This window comes from Osmerus eperlanus, chromosome 26 (assembly GCF_963692335.1).
Source record: "Osmerus eperlanus chromosome 26, fOsmEpe2.1, whole genome shotgun sequence".
NCBI lineage: Eukaryota > Metazoa > Chordata > Actinopteri > Osmeriformes > Osmeridae > Osmerus > Osmerus eperlanus.
The window spans coordinates 9,752,710-9,772,792 of NC_085043.1; the positions used below are offsets into that span (position 1 = coordinate 9,752,710).

General features: G+C 48.8%; 1 protein-coding gene across 3 annotated transcripts in view; it reads right to left on the bottom strand.

Moving 5' to 3' along the window:
* Positions 1-5,913: 5,913 nt before the first annotated feature.
* pik3r3b (phosphoinositide-3-kinase, regulatory subunit 3b (gamma)) overlaps positions 5,914-20,083 on the bottom strand; it is a 71,135-nt gene continuing 56,965 nt past the window's right edge. For 2 of the 3 annotated variants that reach the window (XM_062452185.1, XM_062452186.1), the window contains 9 exons: positions 13,844-13,937; positions 11,409-11,507; positions 11,113-11,293; positions 9,449-9,574; positions 9,211-9,353; positions 8,721-8,897; positions 8,168-8,242; positions 7,834-8,004; positions 5,914-7,639 (listed from right to left, as the gene is read on the bottom strand). In XM_062452185.1, the coding sequence (XP_062308169.1) occupies positions 7,441-7,639; positions 7,834-8,004; positions 8,168-8,242; positions 8,721-8,897; positions 9,211-9,353; positions 9,449-9,574; positions 11,113-11,293; positions 11,409-11,507; positions 13,844-13,937 (1,265 nt within the window). In that variant the 3' untranslated portion in view covers positions 5,914-7,440. Of the gene's footprint in view, positions 7,640-7,833; positions 8,005-8,167; positions 8,243-8,720; positions 8,898-9,210; positions 9,354-9,448; positions 9,575-11,112; positions 11,294-11,408; positions 11,508-13,843; positions 13,938-18,695; positions 18,813-20,083 lie in introns of those variants that run through there. The other variant, XM_062452187.1, reaches the window with a different exon arrangement.

Genomic DNA, 20,083 nt, shown 5'->3' on the forward strand with positions numbered 1-20,083 from the left:
ATCTGATTGACCTACCTGACCAACAGACAAGGCAGAGACCCCCTGATCTGGTCTTTAGGTAGGTTTAACTTTGATTTCTAAAGGGTTATCTTTAGGCCTTGTGTTTGCTTTTGACAGTTGGCACATTTGAATAACGGAACTCTGTCTCCGCTAAACGCGTTCTTCAATGTAGTGGCCTCTAGTTTCCTGCTATACTCTCATGCAGGGGCTGTTCTACACGGGGGTCTACAGGGGCCAGTGCCCCTGTAAAAACAAATGCAGGTTGTTTTCCTTCTTCTAGTAGTCATCATGAAACGAGGAAGGGACATTGCATCCTTTTTTTGCCCCAGTAAATAAACAAGTGAGAGAAACATATCAAGGTATTGAGAGAGCTGAGGAGCTGGAAGAGGGAGAGCCAGAGCCGTTTGTATGATTTTAATGTAAAGCAAAATTAAAGTATTTAATGTTTAAATATCATCGTTTCCGTTTTTTAATGTGCCCCTCAGATTAAACACTGGCCCCCCCTTGGCCCCCCCAGTAAAATTTGTCTAGAACCGCCACTGCTCTAATGGGGTTTGTTAACATTTTTTCTGACTTCCTTTTCTTATGTGGAAGGAGATTATGTTTCTTGGGTAATGGTGATAACTGTGTGTGTGTAGGGATAGGTTAGATATTAAGTTATTATGGAAGAAAACCCTGATATAACAAGGGGTCTTTAAAGATCTGTTGTCACAGATCATTGTTTTAGATTTTCCCCCGAACAGTTTTCAATCCTTTCCAATGTCCCAATTATTCCAATTAATCTGATCTGCTTTTTAGACACACAGTAGGGCTTCTCCATGCAGGCATATTTATCTGTCCTGTCAATCACTGGGTCTCTAGGGCCATGGTCTTTCAAGAGTGTGTTTAACTGTGTGCATACACATCGGTCTAGGTGTGTGTGTGTGTGTGTAAGTACAAGAGTGTGTCACTGATAGATGATTGGCACATGTCACGCGGGTCCCGAAGTGAGACTGAATTTCACATAATACAAACTCTAATGGTCTTTTTTAATGTCTCTTCTCTCTGTAATTACTCAAACTCTGGATCTGTGCGCCTTTAATTAAGAACCTCAACCGAAGAGAACCCCCAGCACAGAGCCCCTGTAAATATAACATTAATTGAGTGGAATTTGTAATTCAAAGCGAGAGAAGGAGGCGAGATGAAACGGTAGTCCTTTTGAGTTTAGCCCCCTGAGGTTTTCCTGTTCCAGGCCGTTCTTCTCTCCGCAGAGAGGGCACAGCCTCCACTCCTAACCCGCAGCAAAGAGCCTATTCAATACAGACCCCAATCATTATCTGACGGACTCGGAGACAAACTCTCTTTAATAAGCAATACTAGACTAAGGTCTTTTTTACTTTCGGAATGGAGACCACAGAATCCTGTCTGACACACTTTCTGAAGTGTAAAGAAATCACTAGTGCTCATCCCTATTTATTTGATTTAGCAGCTAACAGCACATAAGGTTGAATTTAAAACCTGTATTTCCATTCAAGTGTCAAATTAATTTCACAGAAGCCTTGGTAAACATTGTTAGATTGTGTTTGCTGTCTAGAAGGTCTTCACTCCTCGAGTATTGATGGTCCCTTCTACTCCAATGTGAATACTGAGCTATACTATTGGGGATGAATTAGTAATGTTCCTTATTGATATAAAATAGTATTCTGATGCTAGTGCATGTAAGTTGAGGGGGTGAGAATTTGATGCTGAATTTAAAAAATGAAAGTTATTTTGTTAAACGAACAGTATTATCCATAAAACAAAAATGTGAAAGATGATAAAAATAGGTAACTATTTAATTTTTTTGTGCTCCTTTATTCATGTTGAGGATATCGTAAACTTTCAGGATAAAACATACAGTTAAAGGTTTTTAACAACAAAAAAAATAACAATTGTCAAATTGACTCAAACAAGACAGGAAAGTTAAAGAGAGGGAATTAGCTATCTTATGGTGATCTTTTTATAGCAACAATAAATCAGGTAAGGCTTGCTTGCAAGCTCCAAGTTGTCTAAAAACACACAACAACCGAAACCAAAGTCTGAATTTGGACAAAATATTTCTTTATTCTGCGTGGGAAGTTAACATGGTGGCGTTCCATTGAAAACGTACATGAGTTCTGATCATACCAAACGGAAATACTACAACTGATACGAACGATTGCAACAGAATCAGGAAACGAATGTGCGGGAGGGGGGATGGAGGGAACGTAACTGAAGGAATACCTATCGAAGTCCGAAGCCAACAAGGTACGATGTTGGGTAATACTGAGAAAGAGGTATTTAGAATTTGAGTCGGTGAAGTGAACACCACTCGGGTCGTCGTCATCATAACGACCGTCCACATGCAACAACACAGGGCTGGTCTAAAAAACACTAATACCAGAATGTGTATGAGCGATAAGTTTAACGTTTTCCATTACAGCGCTAACGTGAGTAAAATAACCAACGTTTTATTGCTTATATCTATCTATTTTGTAAGCTGTCATATGAAAAATAAACTGCCACTCATACATTTGAGCAAATATGTGAAATAAGAATATTTTTTAGAAAATGCTTTCAGTCAGGAAACATTCAAAGTGTTGTCTTAGACACTGATTTATATGAAAGACTTAACAAATTTGAACAAGCCAAGCAAACTAGAATAAGCATCCATGTTTTCCTCTTTCTCAGTATTACACAGTTTAAAACGTTATACAACTGACAGAAATATGACTCTTAACTTAACTATAATAAATTCTGATCTGAATACACCATTAACAGACAAATAACAGTTGTTTTAAGACATCTTTTTAACATTTTTCTTTTATACACAAAAAACAACAGTCAGGAGTACCAAAGATGCATGCTGGATCTGTACGTGTGTCAAAACAGGGAGAGTGCTGTAATACACTTTTTTTTTTGCTTTGTATGAATTTTTTATATTTTTTCCACTTTTTTTTTTTTTTTTTACAATATTTTTTTTAAAATCTGTTTTTGTAATTTTCTTTAAAGAAGCTGTACTTCTTGTAGCTGTGCTGGGTATTGTGATCAGACAGCTGTGGTAAGAAGAAATACGACTCCTGGTAAGAATCACAACATATTCAAACCTGAACTGCAAATAAAACTTTGCAGAACTGCTCAAGGGCAAGATGAACAGACAATTGCTATGTAACAGTCCTGGGGTGGTAGTCAACATAAGCCTCCTGTAGTTGTCAAACTTTGCGTTTCGTTTTCAAACCGAACACTCAAAACGAAACAGTCAAGAAGTAAACTAGAAGTCAACGAGATATTTTGGTTCATACCCCCGCCCTAACCCCTTCCCAACTGCATTTCTCCTTGTTCGTAAACCTCTAAAAGACCCAAACGTCCCTCAAACAGCCGCTCAAACACACTCAACTCTGTCCCCGATCCCTGACCCCTGACAGACAGAAAAGGAAGGGATATTGCATGCGCTCTGGAGACCTGAGCTCAGTCTGCTCTCTGTCCTGCAGATAACTTGTCGCTACACCTCTTGCTGAGACTACCCCTCCTCCTCCTCACCCCCCTCACGTACCGAGGGTGGAGGTGGTGGGGTGGAGGTGGTGGGGTGCATGAAGCTAATACATGCCCACAGTCCTTCCTAGCAGAACGTTTAAAAGGAATTAAAAACGACATCTCCAGCAATACGTTTCAACCTGTGCAAATATACGATGATAACATGAGAACAAAACACGGGCCTTTTTTTGTTGTTGTTTGTTTTGGTAAATAAAGAGTTCCTTAATAAAACAATATGAAACACCAATGGCACACATGGGACTATGATGTTGATGAGTGAACTCTACAGTTAAATGGAGCCCTGACTGGATAAAAGAGTTTTGTGTTGCAAACTTAACTCTCTCTCTGTAGTGGCAGAGCAGAGACACAGAGGCATTTGAATTTAATACAAAAACGGTGGTAGAATTTGAGCGTGAAACCGTTATTCAAATATTGCTCTGTATAAACAGCATACTTGTATTTGTCGCCCTGGAAATTAACTCTCTACTTCACTACGGTAATCAACTTGACGTTATTCGAATCAAGTTTATAAACAAAAACTATTGGAACAAGCGCACTCAAGAAACTATCTATTGTATTGTTTCAGGGAAAAGCAAGGCGAGAATGAAATTGTGAAGAAACAATTTAACATCCCTTTCAAATTTTTCAAAGGACAACAGGAAATTAAATCTTTGGTCTCAATGCAGGGAGAAATAGAAAGAGGTGAAAACAGTCAAACAACTAAAAAAACGAAATAAAACACTTATTTTAGTTTCACGAAGGAGAAATGGCTGACACTTTCATCACGGCAGAACCGTGACTTCGTGTGCACGCACACACACACACAACATATCTATAACACGCGTGTTGTTTTAATGGGTGAAGTGTGCATTCAGACTACTCCCCCCATCCCAAAAAAAACATTAAAATCACATCTCGGAGAGATTCCAAACCTCCCTTAAACTCATGAGGAAACCATGACAACCTGCATCCGCAAAGCCAACTGTCAATCATCAGCTCACTTGCTTTACCCCCCCCCCCCCCCCCCCAAAAAAAATGAATCTCTTAATATATATATGTATATTTTCAAAGACATTCAACAGTGAGCAATGCAATAGTTCAAGTAATAGAGGTTGGGCCCTCTGTCTCCTGGTAAAGAGACTAGACTAAACACTAAACCCTCCAACACTGGTGGAGGACCATGTTAGATAGGAAACCGGAGGTGAGACGCTGGCTCTATAGTAATCAGTAACCTCATAGGCTAACTTCATACTGAATGTGTCTAAAGACACCACTGCCATCGACTAACTTGTCTAGCTTACTGACTGACCCTAGCTGACACTAACTTCAACCCAAATTGCTGGTTTTGTTGTGGACTGAGTTTGGGCCGTTTCCCCCCCAAAAAACGAAAGAATTCTATCCAAGCGAATAGCGTGTTCCTGTTGTACATTCAACGTTTTATCCATCCCTCCTCCTGTCCTACCAGACACCCCATTATCACCCTCCAATAAAAGATTAAACTCTGCTGTTGCTAGGCAGGATAGACAGAGTGTGACTCAGCATTGAAAAAGGTCCTAATGCATTGTGTGTTTGTGTGTGTGTGTGTGTTCAGGCTTAAATCCCTGTCCCCAAACACACGTGACCTGGCTTATCATACAGCCCTCCTCTGAGGGGGTGGAGAGATGAGGGCTGATAAAGATGATGCGCTCAGGGGTGCAGGGTCTTCTGGAGGCCTTGTGGGGGGAGGGGAGATAAGATGACGGGCTACGACAAGTATCGTATCAGTCACTCGCGGCGGTTCCGACGCGCTACAACCATCGTGGCCTCCCTCTCGTTCAGCTAACACACCGACCCAGTCAAGCTCTACTCACCCACGCCGTGTCACCCTGCTGGTGAGAACGCGGCACTGCAGGCGATGCACGCAGCGTTTAACTTTGTAACTAGTGTCTGCTCCTGTCTTTAGAAATTGATCCGGCTTCTCCCGCTCTTAAGAGTCAGATTTGGTACGTTGTATCTACGGTCAGTCGTTTTGCGTCCCGGTTAGTGTTCCTGGAGTGAGATCTGCAGTTCTGGGATGGTAGGGAGCACCTAACACCAAACAGCTGTTTTTTTTATTTCTCCTCCCTGGTCATTAAATCACTAAGTCGTTGCTGCGCTAACCTCTCCTGTCAGCGGGACCTTAAAATAGGGTCTAGGAAGACTAGGGTGGCAGGCCAAAGGCCCAGAGTCTAGCCCTCGCGATGAACTCACTGGTCTCAGGGGATTCTGGGACTTATTGTGAGCTCTGCACAGGAACAGCCAATGACTGAACGGTAGCCCACGCACAACAGCCAATCAGAATATAGAATGCGAAGGCAGGGAAGAGAAGGAAGCGAATACAAACTGCACGTGGGCACATTGCAGTCGGGTTTGCAGTTTTGGGAAAACTTTTTTTATTATGCGATGGTGTCTTTTTTCTTTAAACAGAAACGGCTTCCACTGGTTATAAAGTCAAGCACCGGTTTTAGAAGCTTCTTGATGAGTAAAACACAAACACAAAAGAATCTCTTCAGAAACCGTTACTGTTTATCTTGATTCCCTCCCAAAGCTGGGCCTACCCTGCTCTCTCTCTTCTCTACGCTGCTGCAACGACAGCCTCATACTCATAATACGATGTTGGATTGCACGGTCTTTCAAGTTTTCGCCATCTAAAGCCTGTGTCATCAGCTGGGTAATCTGTGTGGGGGTACACTGCAGTTCAAAGCTTATTTCCAAAAAGTCTGTAACAAATACAACAGTCTGAGGATTACTCTCTCTCTCTCGTTCGGTCTTTCTCTCTCAATGACAAACATTAGCATATACACGTTTAGTTATTATCTGAAACCACACATAAAACGTGTTTTAGGTTTGACGGTCTGTTGTGTGTGTGTGTGTGTGTAGGGTGGACTTATCCTGAACGATAAGTGCTTCTAACTCAACCATTTTTGTGCGTACCATTTGGTTACCAAACCTCTGCAACTTATAGTGCATAAGCACTGGGCCCAAACTCTGTCGTGTGTGTGACATCAAACAAAATCACTCGCTTATTTGCCACCTCCATCCCCCCCCCAAAAAACTATAATACTAATAAAGATTTAAAAAACTTTCCCCCCCATGCAAACTTTGGTGTCCATGACTGATGACACACACACAGAACAAAAGAAAACATAACATGAACCACCCAAAAAAAGAAAACGACCGTCTCCTCTCCGGTCAGTATTAAAGAAGCAGGCTTTTTCTTCACTCTTAAGACTACAACTCCTTTTTCTCTTGCCCCATTAACTCTCTCTCCTCTCCGAGCCCCCTCCCTCCCTCCCATCCCTCCCCCAACCCTTTCAGCAGCAGTCTACATGGAGGAAAGCTCTGGCCATCGTCTGGTATGCTACATTGTTTTTGCTTTTCGTACGGATAGGGACAGAGGTCATACACATCTTCATCATCATCTCTTGCATTCCGTGAAACAAGCAGGGACAAACAAAGAACGAGTCAAAATTTCAAAAGAACAAAAATGAGGGGAAACAAACAAAAACAAAAGCTTAAATGTATAATTTTTTTCTCTGAAAGTTGTCCCGGCTGAAGCGTAGCAGCGGGTCCCCTGAAACTCGTCTCTTCAGTTGCCTTCCGTTTTTTTCACATTCACAAACATTAAATCGTCCTTGTGCAAATCAAGCAGTCTTTAGGTAAGAATGCCCTCCGAATTGTTCTAGTAAAAATATATATAACTTCAAGGTGGCTGAAGTGTTGCAGCGAGTGTTTTTTTCTTTTCTTGTTTGTTTATTTCTTTCTGGTGTTGGAGGGGGTGGTTGGTGGTGAGGGGATCCGATCGCGTCTTCAGACCCCCTGCCCCCCTCTGGGTCTCTGTGGCACAGGGGCCTGTTGTCTCTGTGTGTGTGTGTGTGTGTGTAGCAGGGCTCATCTGCGTCCAGAGGGCATCTGTGCGTAGACGGGGTATGCCAGGCGCACGTTGAGGGAGTCGTTGTGCTGGACCAGGGAGGTTTGGTGGTAGTGAAGGACCAGCTCCTTCAGGCTGCTGTACAGGTTGTAGGGCTCGGCGAAGCCGTAGCCGCGCACCGTGCTGTAGATCACGCAGTGTTTCACCTCGCTCTCCACGCTGCAGGAGGGGCCAGAGAAGGAACACGGAACCAGGTGAGGTTAGAACCCTCTCGCCGGGTTTCTAGTTGGGTGTGCTCAAGCCTTCGGCGAGCACAACCATTGTTCTCTCTCATATTTATTATTATTATTTTCCCACCCTTAAGGATCCCTCAATATTTGGACTACAGAGACAGCATAGAGTGGTGTACTTACACCACAGAGCAGGCGTAGCAGCCCTTCTTACTGCTCTCCCTGATGAGGAAGGCCCCGTCTGGCTTCCCCAGCAGCAGGTCCTCTGACTGCGTCCGGTTCAGGTCTCCCACGAACCAGCTCTTCTCATCGTAGTGGGGCAGGACCTCGTCCTCCTCATTCACAAAGTACCCTCTGGGTGGGGAGAGGGAGGGAGACACGGGTCATACAGGGCAAACTGAGGCGCCGTAACTTGCTCATCAAGCGCTGGGGTTGACACGGTTGGTGTGGCTGAACTAGGTTAGCTTGTCCCCCCCCCCCCCGTAGCGGGGGCCGCTGGCAGGAAAAACAGACTTACTCGTCGGTGTTGTCGCTTTTGATCCCCAGCCAGTCGTTAATTCGTTTCTGACGCACCCCTTTGTGGTTCAGCCAGCTGTACAGAAAGAAGAAAACAAGGAAGAGTTAAAGAAAATCAGTCCAGCTACGCATTTCTGTCATCCTACACGTCAATGCTGGAGCGTGGCAAGTCAGGCTGTCAAACAAGCGAGGAGAGCCCACAGGAGAGGCGCGTATGGATTGGAAGCAGACTAGTAATGGTAATGCCCGTTCTTAGAATTCAGGGCACCCAGCTAAGGAGCTTCACCTACAAAGCCTCACTAAGACCAACCTCCCAAGCCTCCGATCTGGCAACCTGCAGGATAACCCCCCCTGGGGTAACCTTGCACCCTCCGACCTAGCGGAGGTTGTCAAGCTTGTGACGTTCACGCCGTGCGCAGGCTTAACGTTAGAACATCACACCTTTTTATTGGATCAGTGTCCTTCCTGGAGTTCACATAAGTCCCCACAGAGGATCACAGACACACAGGGGGTACTCAGTCGCCACAGAGTATCACAGACAGACTGATACTCACACAAGGTACTGGTCCCGGATCTTGCGCAGCTGGATCAGGTCGGGTTTAAGGCTGTTCATCTTCTTGTCCGTTTCCCGGTTGTCCAGCGCCTGGGTCTTCAGGTCCTGCTCCAGACTGATCTTGCTGTCGTGGATTTCCCCAAGGCGAGACTTGAGCTTCTCGTAGTTCATCATGATCCTGTGGAGCGAGGAGGGTTACACCAGGTTGGTTTGGGATTACGTGTCGTTACAGGAGATTTCACCTCTGCCAACTGTCGAGGCACTGAATGGTCTGGGTTCCAAGAAATGCACACTTGACCAAAACACTTCAGAAGTGTTTCATTTTTTAGGCGTGTGTGTGTATACATTTTCTTCAGTGCAAAAATACACATTCTTACTTCAAAAACAAGCCTCTTGTTGTAGTCGCCAACAACAACAAAAATTGCCTGGCAACAAAGAAATATTGTTCTATTGGCATTTATATTGTCTGAGCTGGTGTTGTGTGTGTTCACCTCTCGATCTCCTTGTCGTTGCCCTCTCGGCGGAAGCGCTCGATGTACTCCTTGCTGTAGCGTTCCTGTGTGTGACACTGCTCCTCGAAGATCTTGATGGTCTCGTTGAACGCCTCGATGGCTGTCCTCTTCATCTGGATCTCCTGAGGGGGCCACCACGGACAAACCAGAGCGTCAGACCACGAGCCATGGTCGAGCAGGTGAAGGTGTGTGTGTGTGTGTGTGTGTGTGTGCGTACCTGCGAGGTCTTGGTGTACTCCTCATACAGCCGGTCGTACTCTTTGCTCTTCTCCTGATATTGATTGTGATATTCCTGTAGCTTCTTCCCCACAGCGTCGATGTTGTCCTCCTTCACCAGCTGATCCTGAAGACGGGGGAGGAGGAGAGAGTTACAACTACTACACACAGAGAGTGAGAGGTACAACTACTGCACAGAGAGAGAGAGAGGTACAACTACTGCACAGAGAGAGAGAGAGAGGTACAACTACTGCACAGAGAGAGTGAGAGGTACAACTACTGCACAGAGAGAGAGAGAGAGGTACAACTACTACACAGAGAGAGAGAGAGGTACAACTACTACACAGAGAGAGAGAGAGAGAGGTACAACTACTACACAGAGAGAGAGAGGTACAACTACTGCACAGAGAGAGTGAGGTACAACTACTGCACAGAGAGAGAGAGGTACAACTACTACACAGAGAGAGAGAGGTACAACTACTACACAGAGAGAGAGAGGTACAACTACCACACAGAGAGAGTGAGGTACAACTACTGCACAGAGAGAGAGAGAGAGAGAGAGGTACAACTACCACACAGAGAGAGAGAGGTACAACTACTGCACAGAGAGAGAGAGAGAGGTACAACTACCACACAGAGAGAGAGAGGTACAACTACTGCACAGAGAGAGAGAGAGAGGTACAACTACCACACAGAGAGAGAGAGGTACAACTACCACACAGAGAGAGTGAGGTACAACTACTGCACAGAGAGAGAGAGAGAGAGTGAGGTACAACTACCACACAGAGAGAGAGAGGTACAACTACTGCACAGAGAGAGAGAGAGAGTGAGGTACAACTACCACACAGAGAGAGTGAGGTACAACTACTGCACAGAGAGAGAGAGAGTGAGGTACAACTACTGCACAGAGAGAGAGAGAGAGGTACAACTACCACACAGAGAGAGAGAGAGAGAGAGAGAGAGGTACAACTACCACACAGAGAGAGAGAGTCCAGGGGTGCTGGGCCTGCGCTTTCTGCTCCCATGGGAACAGAGCCCTCCGCCGCTGCTCATTAATAAACGAGCAGAGGTGTTCTGTGGGAGTGGCTGAGTAATGACTCGCCCGGCCGCCCGGAGAGAGCGGCCGCTAGGAAACGCGGAGGCGTCCTGTCCACATCACGGACGGGCGCAATTATTTAGGAGAGCGCGGCAGCAATCCCGCAGCAATCCTGCTGCAGCAGCACTTTAACTCTACAACACCCCCCTCTCCTACCACCCCCCTACCCCCTCTCCTACCCCCTCTCCTACCACCCCCCTACCCCCTCTCCTACCACCCCCCTACCCCCTCTCCTACCCCCTCTCCTACCACCCCCCTACCCCCTCTCTTACCCCCTCTCCTACCCCCAACCCCCCTCTCCTACCCCCCTCTCCTAGAAGAGTGTAGAGAGAGAGAGGGAGTTACATTTACATTTAGTCATTTAGCAGACGCTCTTATCCAGAGCGACTTACAGTAAGTACAGGGACATTCCCCCAGAGGCAAGTAAGGTGAAGTGCCTTGCCCAAGGACACAACGTTGTTTGGCACAGCCGGGAATCGAACCAACAACCTTCTGATTAATAGCCCGACTCCCTAACCGCTCAGCTCAGCCATCTGACCCCCCTGAGTTGTGTGTGTGTGTGTGCTCACCTGCTGGTAGCGGGAGATGGGATACATGAGCTTGACGTCCAGCTTGGTGTTGTACTGGGCCAGGGACTCGTGGCGGTAGTGGCTGATGAGCTCCACCACAGAGCCGAACGTCAGAGGGTCTGAGAAGCCGTACTTGCCGTCCCGGTGGTAGATCTTGATCAGCTTGTTGTTTCCCCCTTTCCTGGAGAGGGAGAGAGGGAGAGAGAGAGCTATAACATACATACTCAAACAGTGATGCTCCCTTGTAGACTGTTGCTGGCTTCACAGAAAGTGAGACTGTGTGTGTGTGTGTGTACCTCAGGGTTAGGGTGTAGTCTCCCTGCATCTTGGTGGAGGCATCCCGGACCAGGAAGGTCCCATCAGGCATGTCCCTCAGCTTGTCATTGACCTCCTCCCTGTGGACGGGGGACGGGGGGGGGGGGGGAGAGAGTGAGACAGAGGGAGAGAGAGGGGAAGGGAGAGAGAGAGAGAGAGAGAGAGAGGAAGGGAGAGCGAGAGAGAGAGAGCGCAGGGTTAACACCAGTGAGCCAATCCACAGACGGCAAACACAGAACCATCCAATTAGCAGGAGCTTCTCGTCTGGTAAGAACACTCTGGTCTGGTGTGCCCTGTCTCCCACACAGACATCTGTGCTGTGTGTGTGTGTGTGTGTGTGTTGGCTGCGGGCAGAGGCCTGTGTCCCTCCGGTCTGCTTTACATGGTCTACCTAACCCTGTCTACACACACACACACACACACACAGCTCCGGTCTATAGGTTTCCCAGCATCCCAGACAGGCTTTAGGGGGGCTTCTGTGTCTGTCTGAAGAGCAGCTTGCCCCCGTCTGAGCCCCCGTCTGAGCCCGTGGGGGCAGTAAGCCATGTCATGCTGAGGAAGCAGGCAGACCAGACCCCCCTTCACACACCACCCAATCTCCCCTCCAGTCAGCTGACCTCTACATGCCAGTCACTGTGTGTGTCTAGGTCTGTGTGTGCGTGTGTGTCTAGGTCTGTGAGTGCTTGTGTGTCTAGGTCTGTGTGTGCTTGTGTGTCTAGGTCGGTGTGTGCTTGTGTGTCTAGGTCTGTGTGTGCTTGTGTGTCTAGGTCTGTGACTGCTTGTGTGTCTAGGTCTGTGTGTGCTTGTGTGTCTAGGTCTGTGAGTGCTTGTGTGTCTAGGTCTGTGAGTGCTTGTGTGTCTAGGTCTGTGTGTGCTTGTGTGTCTAGGTCTGTGAGTGCTTGTGTGTCTAGGTCTGTGAGTGCTTGTGTGTCTAGGTCTGTGTGTGCTTGTGTGTCTAGGTCTGTGTGTGCTTGTGTGTCTAGGTCTGTGAGTGCTTGTGTGTCTAGGTCTGTGTGTGCTTGTGTGTCTAGGTCTGTGAGTGCTTGTGTGTCTAGGTCTGTGTGTGCTTGTGTGTCTAGGTCTGTGAGTGCTTGTGTGTCTAGGTCTGTGAGTGCTTGTGTGTCTAGGTCTGTGTGTGCTTGTGTGTCTAGGTCTGTGTGTGCTTGTGTGTCTAGGTCTGTGAGTGCTTGTGTGTCTAGGTCTGTGTGTGCTTGTGTGTCTAGGTCTGTGAGTGCTTGTGTGTCTAGGTCTGTGTGTGCTTGTGTGTCTAGGTCTGTGAGTGCTTGTGTGTCTAGGTCTGTGAGTGCTTGTGTGTCTAGGTCTGTGTGTGCTTGTGTGTCTAGGTCTGTGAGTGCTTGTGTGTCTAGGTCTGTGTGTGCTTGTGTGTCTAGGTCTGTAAGTGCTTGTGTGTCTAGGTCTGTGTGTGCTTGTGTGTCTAGGTCGGTGTGTGCTTGTGTGTCTAGGTCTGTGTGTGCTTGTGTGTCTAGGTCTGTGACTGCTTGTGTGTCTAGGTCTGTGTGTGTGTGTGTGTCTAGGTCTGTGAGTGTGTGTGTGTGTGTGTGTGTATATCTAGGTCTGTGTGTGTGTAGGTCTATGTGTGATAATGGAGTTTCATTTGGCATGACAACACTATTCTGAAACTTGGACCCCAGAGAGAGAGAGTTCCTGCCAAAACTCATTACCATGCATCCGTGTGTTTGTGGAGATGTATGTCATATGTGTGTGTGGGGCATGTATATGTATGTTTATTCATGTCTGTGTGTGTGTTGATGTTCTGAATAATGTGAGTAATCAGAGCATGAAAGCTGACCCAGGGCTAGTCCTGACAGACTGTCTAGAGCTCCCAGCCCTGCAGATCTGCTCTCCTCCCAGCCCTGCAAACGATACCTCTGTCTGTCTGTGTGTGTATGCATGCAAGTAAATCACGATGTCTCTGTTTTCGACAGAGACAACATTTCAATCGAAATGTCTGTGTGTCTTTGTATGCATTTACAGTAAACCTGTGTGTGTGTGCGTGTGTGTGTGGGTGTGTCTGCCTGTCTCAGATGTCTGTCAGCTTTGGAGGGGCAGTAAGCTGCACTTACTGGTGTTGGACATCAGATATAGACTAAAGCCAGGCTCTGAGCACTGCTGTAATCTGCTCAGACCTGGGACTGGCTGACTGGTCCAGCCTCACACACACACACACACACACACACACACACTTCTAAAATAGCTGATGGTGAGGCAAGAGCAGAATGGATAAGAGCAAAGCAGGCCTGAAATAGTAACATTATAATCAGGAGAGTTGGAACAAACACACAGGTTCTGCAAGGTGTGTGTCCTGTGTGTGTGTGTGTGTGTGTGTGTGTGTGTCCTGTGTGTGGGCGGGTGAGCTAGCATGTGAGACAGTGTGTGTGTGTGTGTATACACATACCTGGATATGTCTCCCCAGTACCACTCGGCCTCCTGTAGCGAGCCCACAGACCCCTCCTTCATCACACTGCTGCTCACTGGCTTAGGAGGAAGAGCTAGAGAGAGAGAGAGAGAGAGAGAGAGAGAGAGAGAGAGAGAGAGAGAGAGAGAGAGAGAGAGAGAGAGAGAGAGAGAGAGAGAGAGAGAGAGAGAGAGGGAGGGAGATGGAGAATGTTAAGTATGAAACGGATCAATCCCTTGACTACTCCTGCTTCTCTTAGTCTCTGGCCCCTAGTTCTGATCCAAGTTCATGCCTCCCTCTCTCCCTCCCTCCTGAACAGGCTCAGACCTCAGTTGTCCAAACAGGAATATCGGAGACATCTCCCCCTCCTTCTAGGAACTGATTAATAATTCAAGAAGGACAGAAAAGAATCCCAACACCAGCGGAGAATACTAATCCAGCGTTTGTACCGGCCCTTCTCTCTCCAACACCCAGCGGAGGGTTTCTGTGTTTCTAACAAACACGTCCACGGTAGATGGATGAAGCAGGAGAGCTGGGAGCAGAACACAGGAGAAACTCCATTCATTATCACCCCCTCCCGGCCCGCTGTGCTGGAAGCAGCTTCACAGCAGTAACTCACACCGAGAGGGGAACACTGGAACTGAATAAGCATCGTACATCATGCTCTTCCTTAGAGATGGATGGCGTGTGTGTGTGTGCGCGTGTGATTGTGACCACGGCCCGACACACTAGTCTGTGTTTGCTTTACACACACATTAGCAGCTGGCTGGATCGCGATGCACACACACATCCGATGCACTCCTCGGTGTGTGTGTGTGTGTGTGTGTTTTGACTTTGTGGTCAAACTCTTCTACATGAATGTTCAACAGAAGAGAGTTGGGCAATTTCAACTTGCTTTCAGCCTAACTGTCTGTTAGGTGGTCTTTCAGAGGGCGGGGGGGGGGGCAGACTAGCCAGGTGCAACTAGGAAAAAAGTGAAGTCATTTTGCTGGCTGGGGGGGGGGGGGGGGGGGTTGCCTCTTACCTCCTGCAGCCTCAACAGTGGCTCCTCTGTTACCCAGAGCAGCTTGAGCCAAGTCATACTAACCTGCCTCTGACCCAGACACCACTCTACACACACGCGCGCGGAAGGACTCGATGCGGGACAGGAAGGTCTGGATGATTGACAGGAGTTGTAATGGCCTACTTGACTGGAGCGTTTGGAGAGACTGAATGGGAAGTACATTTGATGAAGGGGCCTACTGAGAAAGTACAGTACACAGCCACACAGGTGCCACACTGAACTGCAGAGAGACTAGTGCCTGAGAGAGAGAGAGAGAGAGAGAGAGAGAGAGAGAGAGGAGAGAGAGAGAAGAGAGAGAGAGAGTGTGTGTGTGTCATGGAGGATTAGACATCCTCTAGTCACCAGATAGGGCTACATAAGCTTCTCCTGTTCTGGACATCATCTAAAAGATCTGGGACTTTAACATCAGAAGTGATATAAATGTGATTCTTCTGATTCCAGTAAAGTGCCAGGTGTGCTTTCTGAGCTGCTGTGTGGAGGCGAGCCAGCAGGGGGCGACGGTCAGGCCTGCCTGAGGAAGAGGCTCACTTTTCTTCTACTGCAGCAGGGAGAAACTCGAGTCTGTTTAATGGAAACCAGTTCCTGCCGTTGGCCTGGCAGTTGGTGTGCACACACACACACACACACACACACACACAGTGCGGCGAGGTGTGGGGTGAGTCGACTGCTCCAGTCAGAGAGGAGGGGGCGTGGCCGCTTCTGACGGCGTGTGACTCGCCTCATCCTGCCTCCCTTGCCCCCTCCCTCCTCCCTCCTCTCATCCCTCCCTTCTCTCACCTTATCCCCTCCTCACCTCCTCTCACCCCTCCCTCCTCACCTCACCTCCTCACCCCTCCCTCCTCCTCCGCTCATCCTCCCTAACCTCATCCCTCCCTCCTCACCTCACCTCCTCACCCTCCCTCCTCCTCACCTAACCTCATCCCTCCCTCCTCCTCACCCCTCCCTCCTCCTAACCTCATCCCTCCTCCTCCTCCTCTCCTCCCTCCATAGACTCACAGGTGCACACACGCGTCTTTCTTTCCTGGCACACTAGGAGGGAGGCAGGAAGGCACGAGGGGGGCTGGGGGGGGGGGGCTGGAGGGGGGCTGGGGGGGGGGGGGGCTGGAGGGGGGGCTGGAGGCCAAGTGAAAATGAAAGCCCTGGCTAGCTTGTTCCCGTGTGTGTGTGTGCAGGCCACCTGGTGCAAGGCAAGGCGTGGCGTGGTGTTTAATGTGGTACTTTAGATTTATGCGTGGCTGCTTGGTTCAGACAGAAAGAGTCATTAGCAGATTAATTATACATCCGCCTCAACCCAGCACCCCCCCCCTTCCTTCCTTCTCAAACTTTGATGCAGAGGAAACTTGCATCTTACTTTTTGTACTCTACAGAAGAAGAAAAAAAGAAAAAAAGGCTACGAGTTGGCTACAGTGCCACACACACACACACGGCAGATGAATTTCATCTGGTAACAAAGCTCCATTGAGGAATCTGTGAATGTAGTGGCAGAGAGAGCCAGACCCAGAGCCAGCGAGCAGAGAGGAAATACCAGAGCTCCTCCACCCCCTCCCTCTCTCTCCCTCTCCACACCCTACATCTCCCTCCCTCCCTCTCTCCCTCTCTCTCCCTCTCCACACCCTACATCTCCCTCCCTCCCTCTCCCTCTCCACACCCTACATCTCCCTCCCTCCCTCTCTCTCCCTCTCCACACCCTCCCTCTCCCTCTCCACTCCCTCCCCGCACTCTCTCCATCTCCCTCTCCACACCCTCCCTCTCCCTCTCCACTCCCTCCCTCTCCCTCTCCACACCCTCCCTCTTCCTCTCCACTCCCTCCCCGCACTCTCTCCATCTCCCTCTCCTTCTCCACACCCTCCCTCTCTCCATCTCCCTCTCCACACCCTCCCTCTCTCCATCTCCCTCTCCACACCCTCCCTCTCTCCATCTCCCTCTCCACACCCTCCCTCTCCTCCACCCTCTCTCCGCTGCTCTGACCACAGCAGAAGTCAGGTGCAGCAGGAGGGAACTAACCTGTCCTAGCTGGGCTGTTTCCCTGCATCAGCTGGGACACACACACACACGCACGCTATTCCTTAAACCACACTTAGGGGAGAGAGATATGGAGAGCTTTACAGGCACAGAACAAGGGGCAGTTTGAAGGTTCCCTTTGTCCACTGTGTGTGTGTGTATATAGGCGTGTGCATGCATGACAACAACCTCCAAAGCCACAACACAATGCTATTCAGCCAACAAAGGACAACAGCATCAGTAGACCACACACACACACACTCCGGTTTGTCATTAGAAACAAAACTTTAAATGAACCACAGGGCAACCTTTCACCCCCCCCCCCACGGAGAAGGAACATGTTAACGGGGGGGGTGGCTGTATATGTGCCTGTCTGTTTCCGAGGACCCCCGGAAAGTCTCGAACCAAAGTCAGTTCTCTGAGACAAAAAACAACCGATGCAAACTTAACAGTATTATCAACTGTCAAGTGATTTTCCAAATCAGTGTTCTTTTGACACTGTGCTGGGTCAGGACAAGTCACTGGGAAGTTTCACTGTGAGAGAGCGAGAGACACGAGAGGAAGAGAGAGAAAGAGTGTGTGTGTGTGTGTGCTCTAGCAGGTGACCAGTGCGCTGCTGAACAAAGGAGCATCAGCGCCCAGCGCTCTCTCTTGCTCGCTCGCTCTCTTGCTCGCTCGCTCTCTTGCTCGCTCTCTCTCTTGCTCGCTCTCTCTCTCTCGCTCTCCTGCAGCCCCCAACCCCCCCTCGCAAGACAAAGGAGCACTCCTTATCCACCCGCTCTGACACACACACACACACACACACACACACACACACAGCAAGATGGATCACCCGCCTACATCAGACACACTCCCTACACAGGCAGGGACGGGGAATTGAAACAGATAGTGTCCCTTTTAACAATAACTGTCACTTTAGTGTAAATCTATGACAGGCACACACACACACACACACACTACAAAGAGCCACCATGGGGACAGCAGTGCAGCGTGGGACTTGAGATCAGGGCACAGAGGAAGAGCGTGTCCCCGCAGAGTTCCAGCCAGCTGTTCTACTCAGGAGCATGGGAAGCACAGGTTTCAGTGGCAGACCAGTGACCTAGCATCAACACTAGCACCTTACAGCTATCCCTGTCTGCCCTTCCACACACACACACACACACACACACACACTGATTACCATGTCAAAGCAGAGCTCTTAATAACTCTTACCCAATTTACCCCACAGTAGAACTGTCACCTAAATGAGCATGAAGCACTGCACTGGCGCCACGCACACTCCAAACTACTGCCAGGTAAGATGACTGCCGGGGGCTGGAGGGGTCTTGAAGCCCCTTAACCCTGTGTGTGTGTGTGTGCGTGCGTGTCGGGGGTGGGAGCCCAGAGGGTCCCCCTGACACACACACAGACATGTAGAGACATGCCTGCCAGAGAAGCAGAGACATCACCAGGTTTAGCCTGTACACCCACACACACGTCCAGGCAGACAGCTTATCTTACCCTGGTGCCCTCGGAGCTCATGCACACACACGCTATACTGCACTCCACTTCACACACACAATAGAGAGAACAGCAAGTGCACACAGACGAGAGAGAGAGAGAGAGAGAGAGGAGAGAGAGAGAGAGAGAGAGAGAGAGAGAGAGAGAGAGAGAGAGAGAGAGAGAGAGTAACATAGAGGAAGAGAGAGAGAGGAGAGAGAGAGAGGAGGGCATAGGGTAGCAGAACACAGGAGACACAGCAAGAAAAGGAGAGAGAGAGAAAGAAGAAAGAAAAGCAGTCGTTCTTACCTTCCTCCTCCACTGGAGTCTTTGTGAGCTGCATGTTTAGTCAGCTGATCTCAGTCCACACACACACTCTCTCTCTTCGTCTCTCCTCCCTCTCTGTTTCTGTCACTCCCTCTCCCCCTCTCTCTCGCTCTCTGCCTCTGCTCTCTCTCTCTCCTCCTCTCTGTCCAACTGGCTTAGAGACCAGTGCTGATCCTAATATCAGACAGCTAATCTCTGAATGGAGACCAGCCTCAGCCAATCCCAGCAGAGGGGGGTGGGCCTAGTGAGAGAGGGGGGGGGGCATGAGAGAGAGAAAACGAGAAGACCTTAAGGGGGTGGAGTTGAAGACCCCCCCCCTACCCTCCCCCAGGTAAATACATTGTGTCAGAGACACCTGGAGAACGACACAGGGAGAGAACACTAAAGACTCTGACGCACACACACACACCATCCCATACCACTTCCCAAACGTGTGGCCTGTATGAATGGAAAAAGGGTCCTCAATCCTCTGAGCCCAGTTTCCACAGAACGGCCAAGCCATGTCTTAGAGATCCAACTGACTATCTACACACACACACACACACACACACAGGGAACTAGCTGCCCTGCGTGTGGAGGATGAAGGCTGAGACAGACAGACATTAACCAGACTCATGTGTTCTGACTGGGTTGCCTACAGTCCCACATGTGGAGAGAGAGAGAAGTAAAGAGAGGGAGAAAAAAAAGTATAGAGAGATATACGGAGGGAGGGATGGAAAGACAAAGGAAAGCTAGAGTCCTCTGTGTCGAAAGACTAAGAACACCAGACCATCGTAGGAACCAGTGGCCAGGTCATGCTGCCCTACGGCTGCATGATGTCATCCCCCCATTTAGACTGGAGAAGAGAAGAAAGAAAACTGCTGATATTCCACTCGTCCGACCTGCGAAGTAACCTACACCCCATCTCTGGCACCTTACACACACACACACAGTGAGGGGCGTAGCTACGTTGCCGTTAGAGACGAAGGCTGACCTTCCCTTGGGACTGTGCTCCACCTGTAATGATCACCCAGCGCCACGGTCACACACACACACACAGAGAGAGAGCTGCAGCCCACGGCGCTACCTCCTGACTGTCAGTGCCTTTCACAATTTTCTTCCACTGTTACGAATATTCGAATGAACATCTGTATGACTCTCAGCTTGCCCCCCCTCCTCAGAGGACGGAGGCCACAGAGAAAGACGAGACAAAGAAAGCCCCCGAACACATCAGACAACGAGAAGGACGTGCTTTTCCCTGGGCCAAGACGTTTTTCTCTTGTTTGTGTGTGTGTGTGCGTGCATGTTTTCTGTGTGTCGGGGACCGCACTGGCATTTAGCGCTGAGATAAGATTAATGTGCGGATCACATAGGGTCTTTCATTCAGGAGA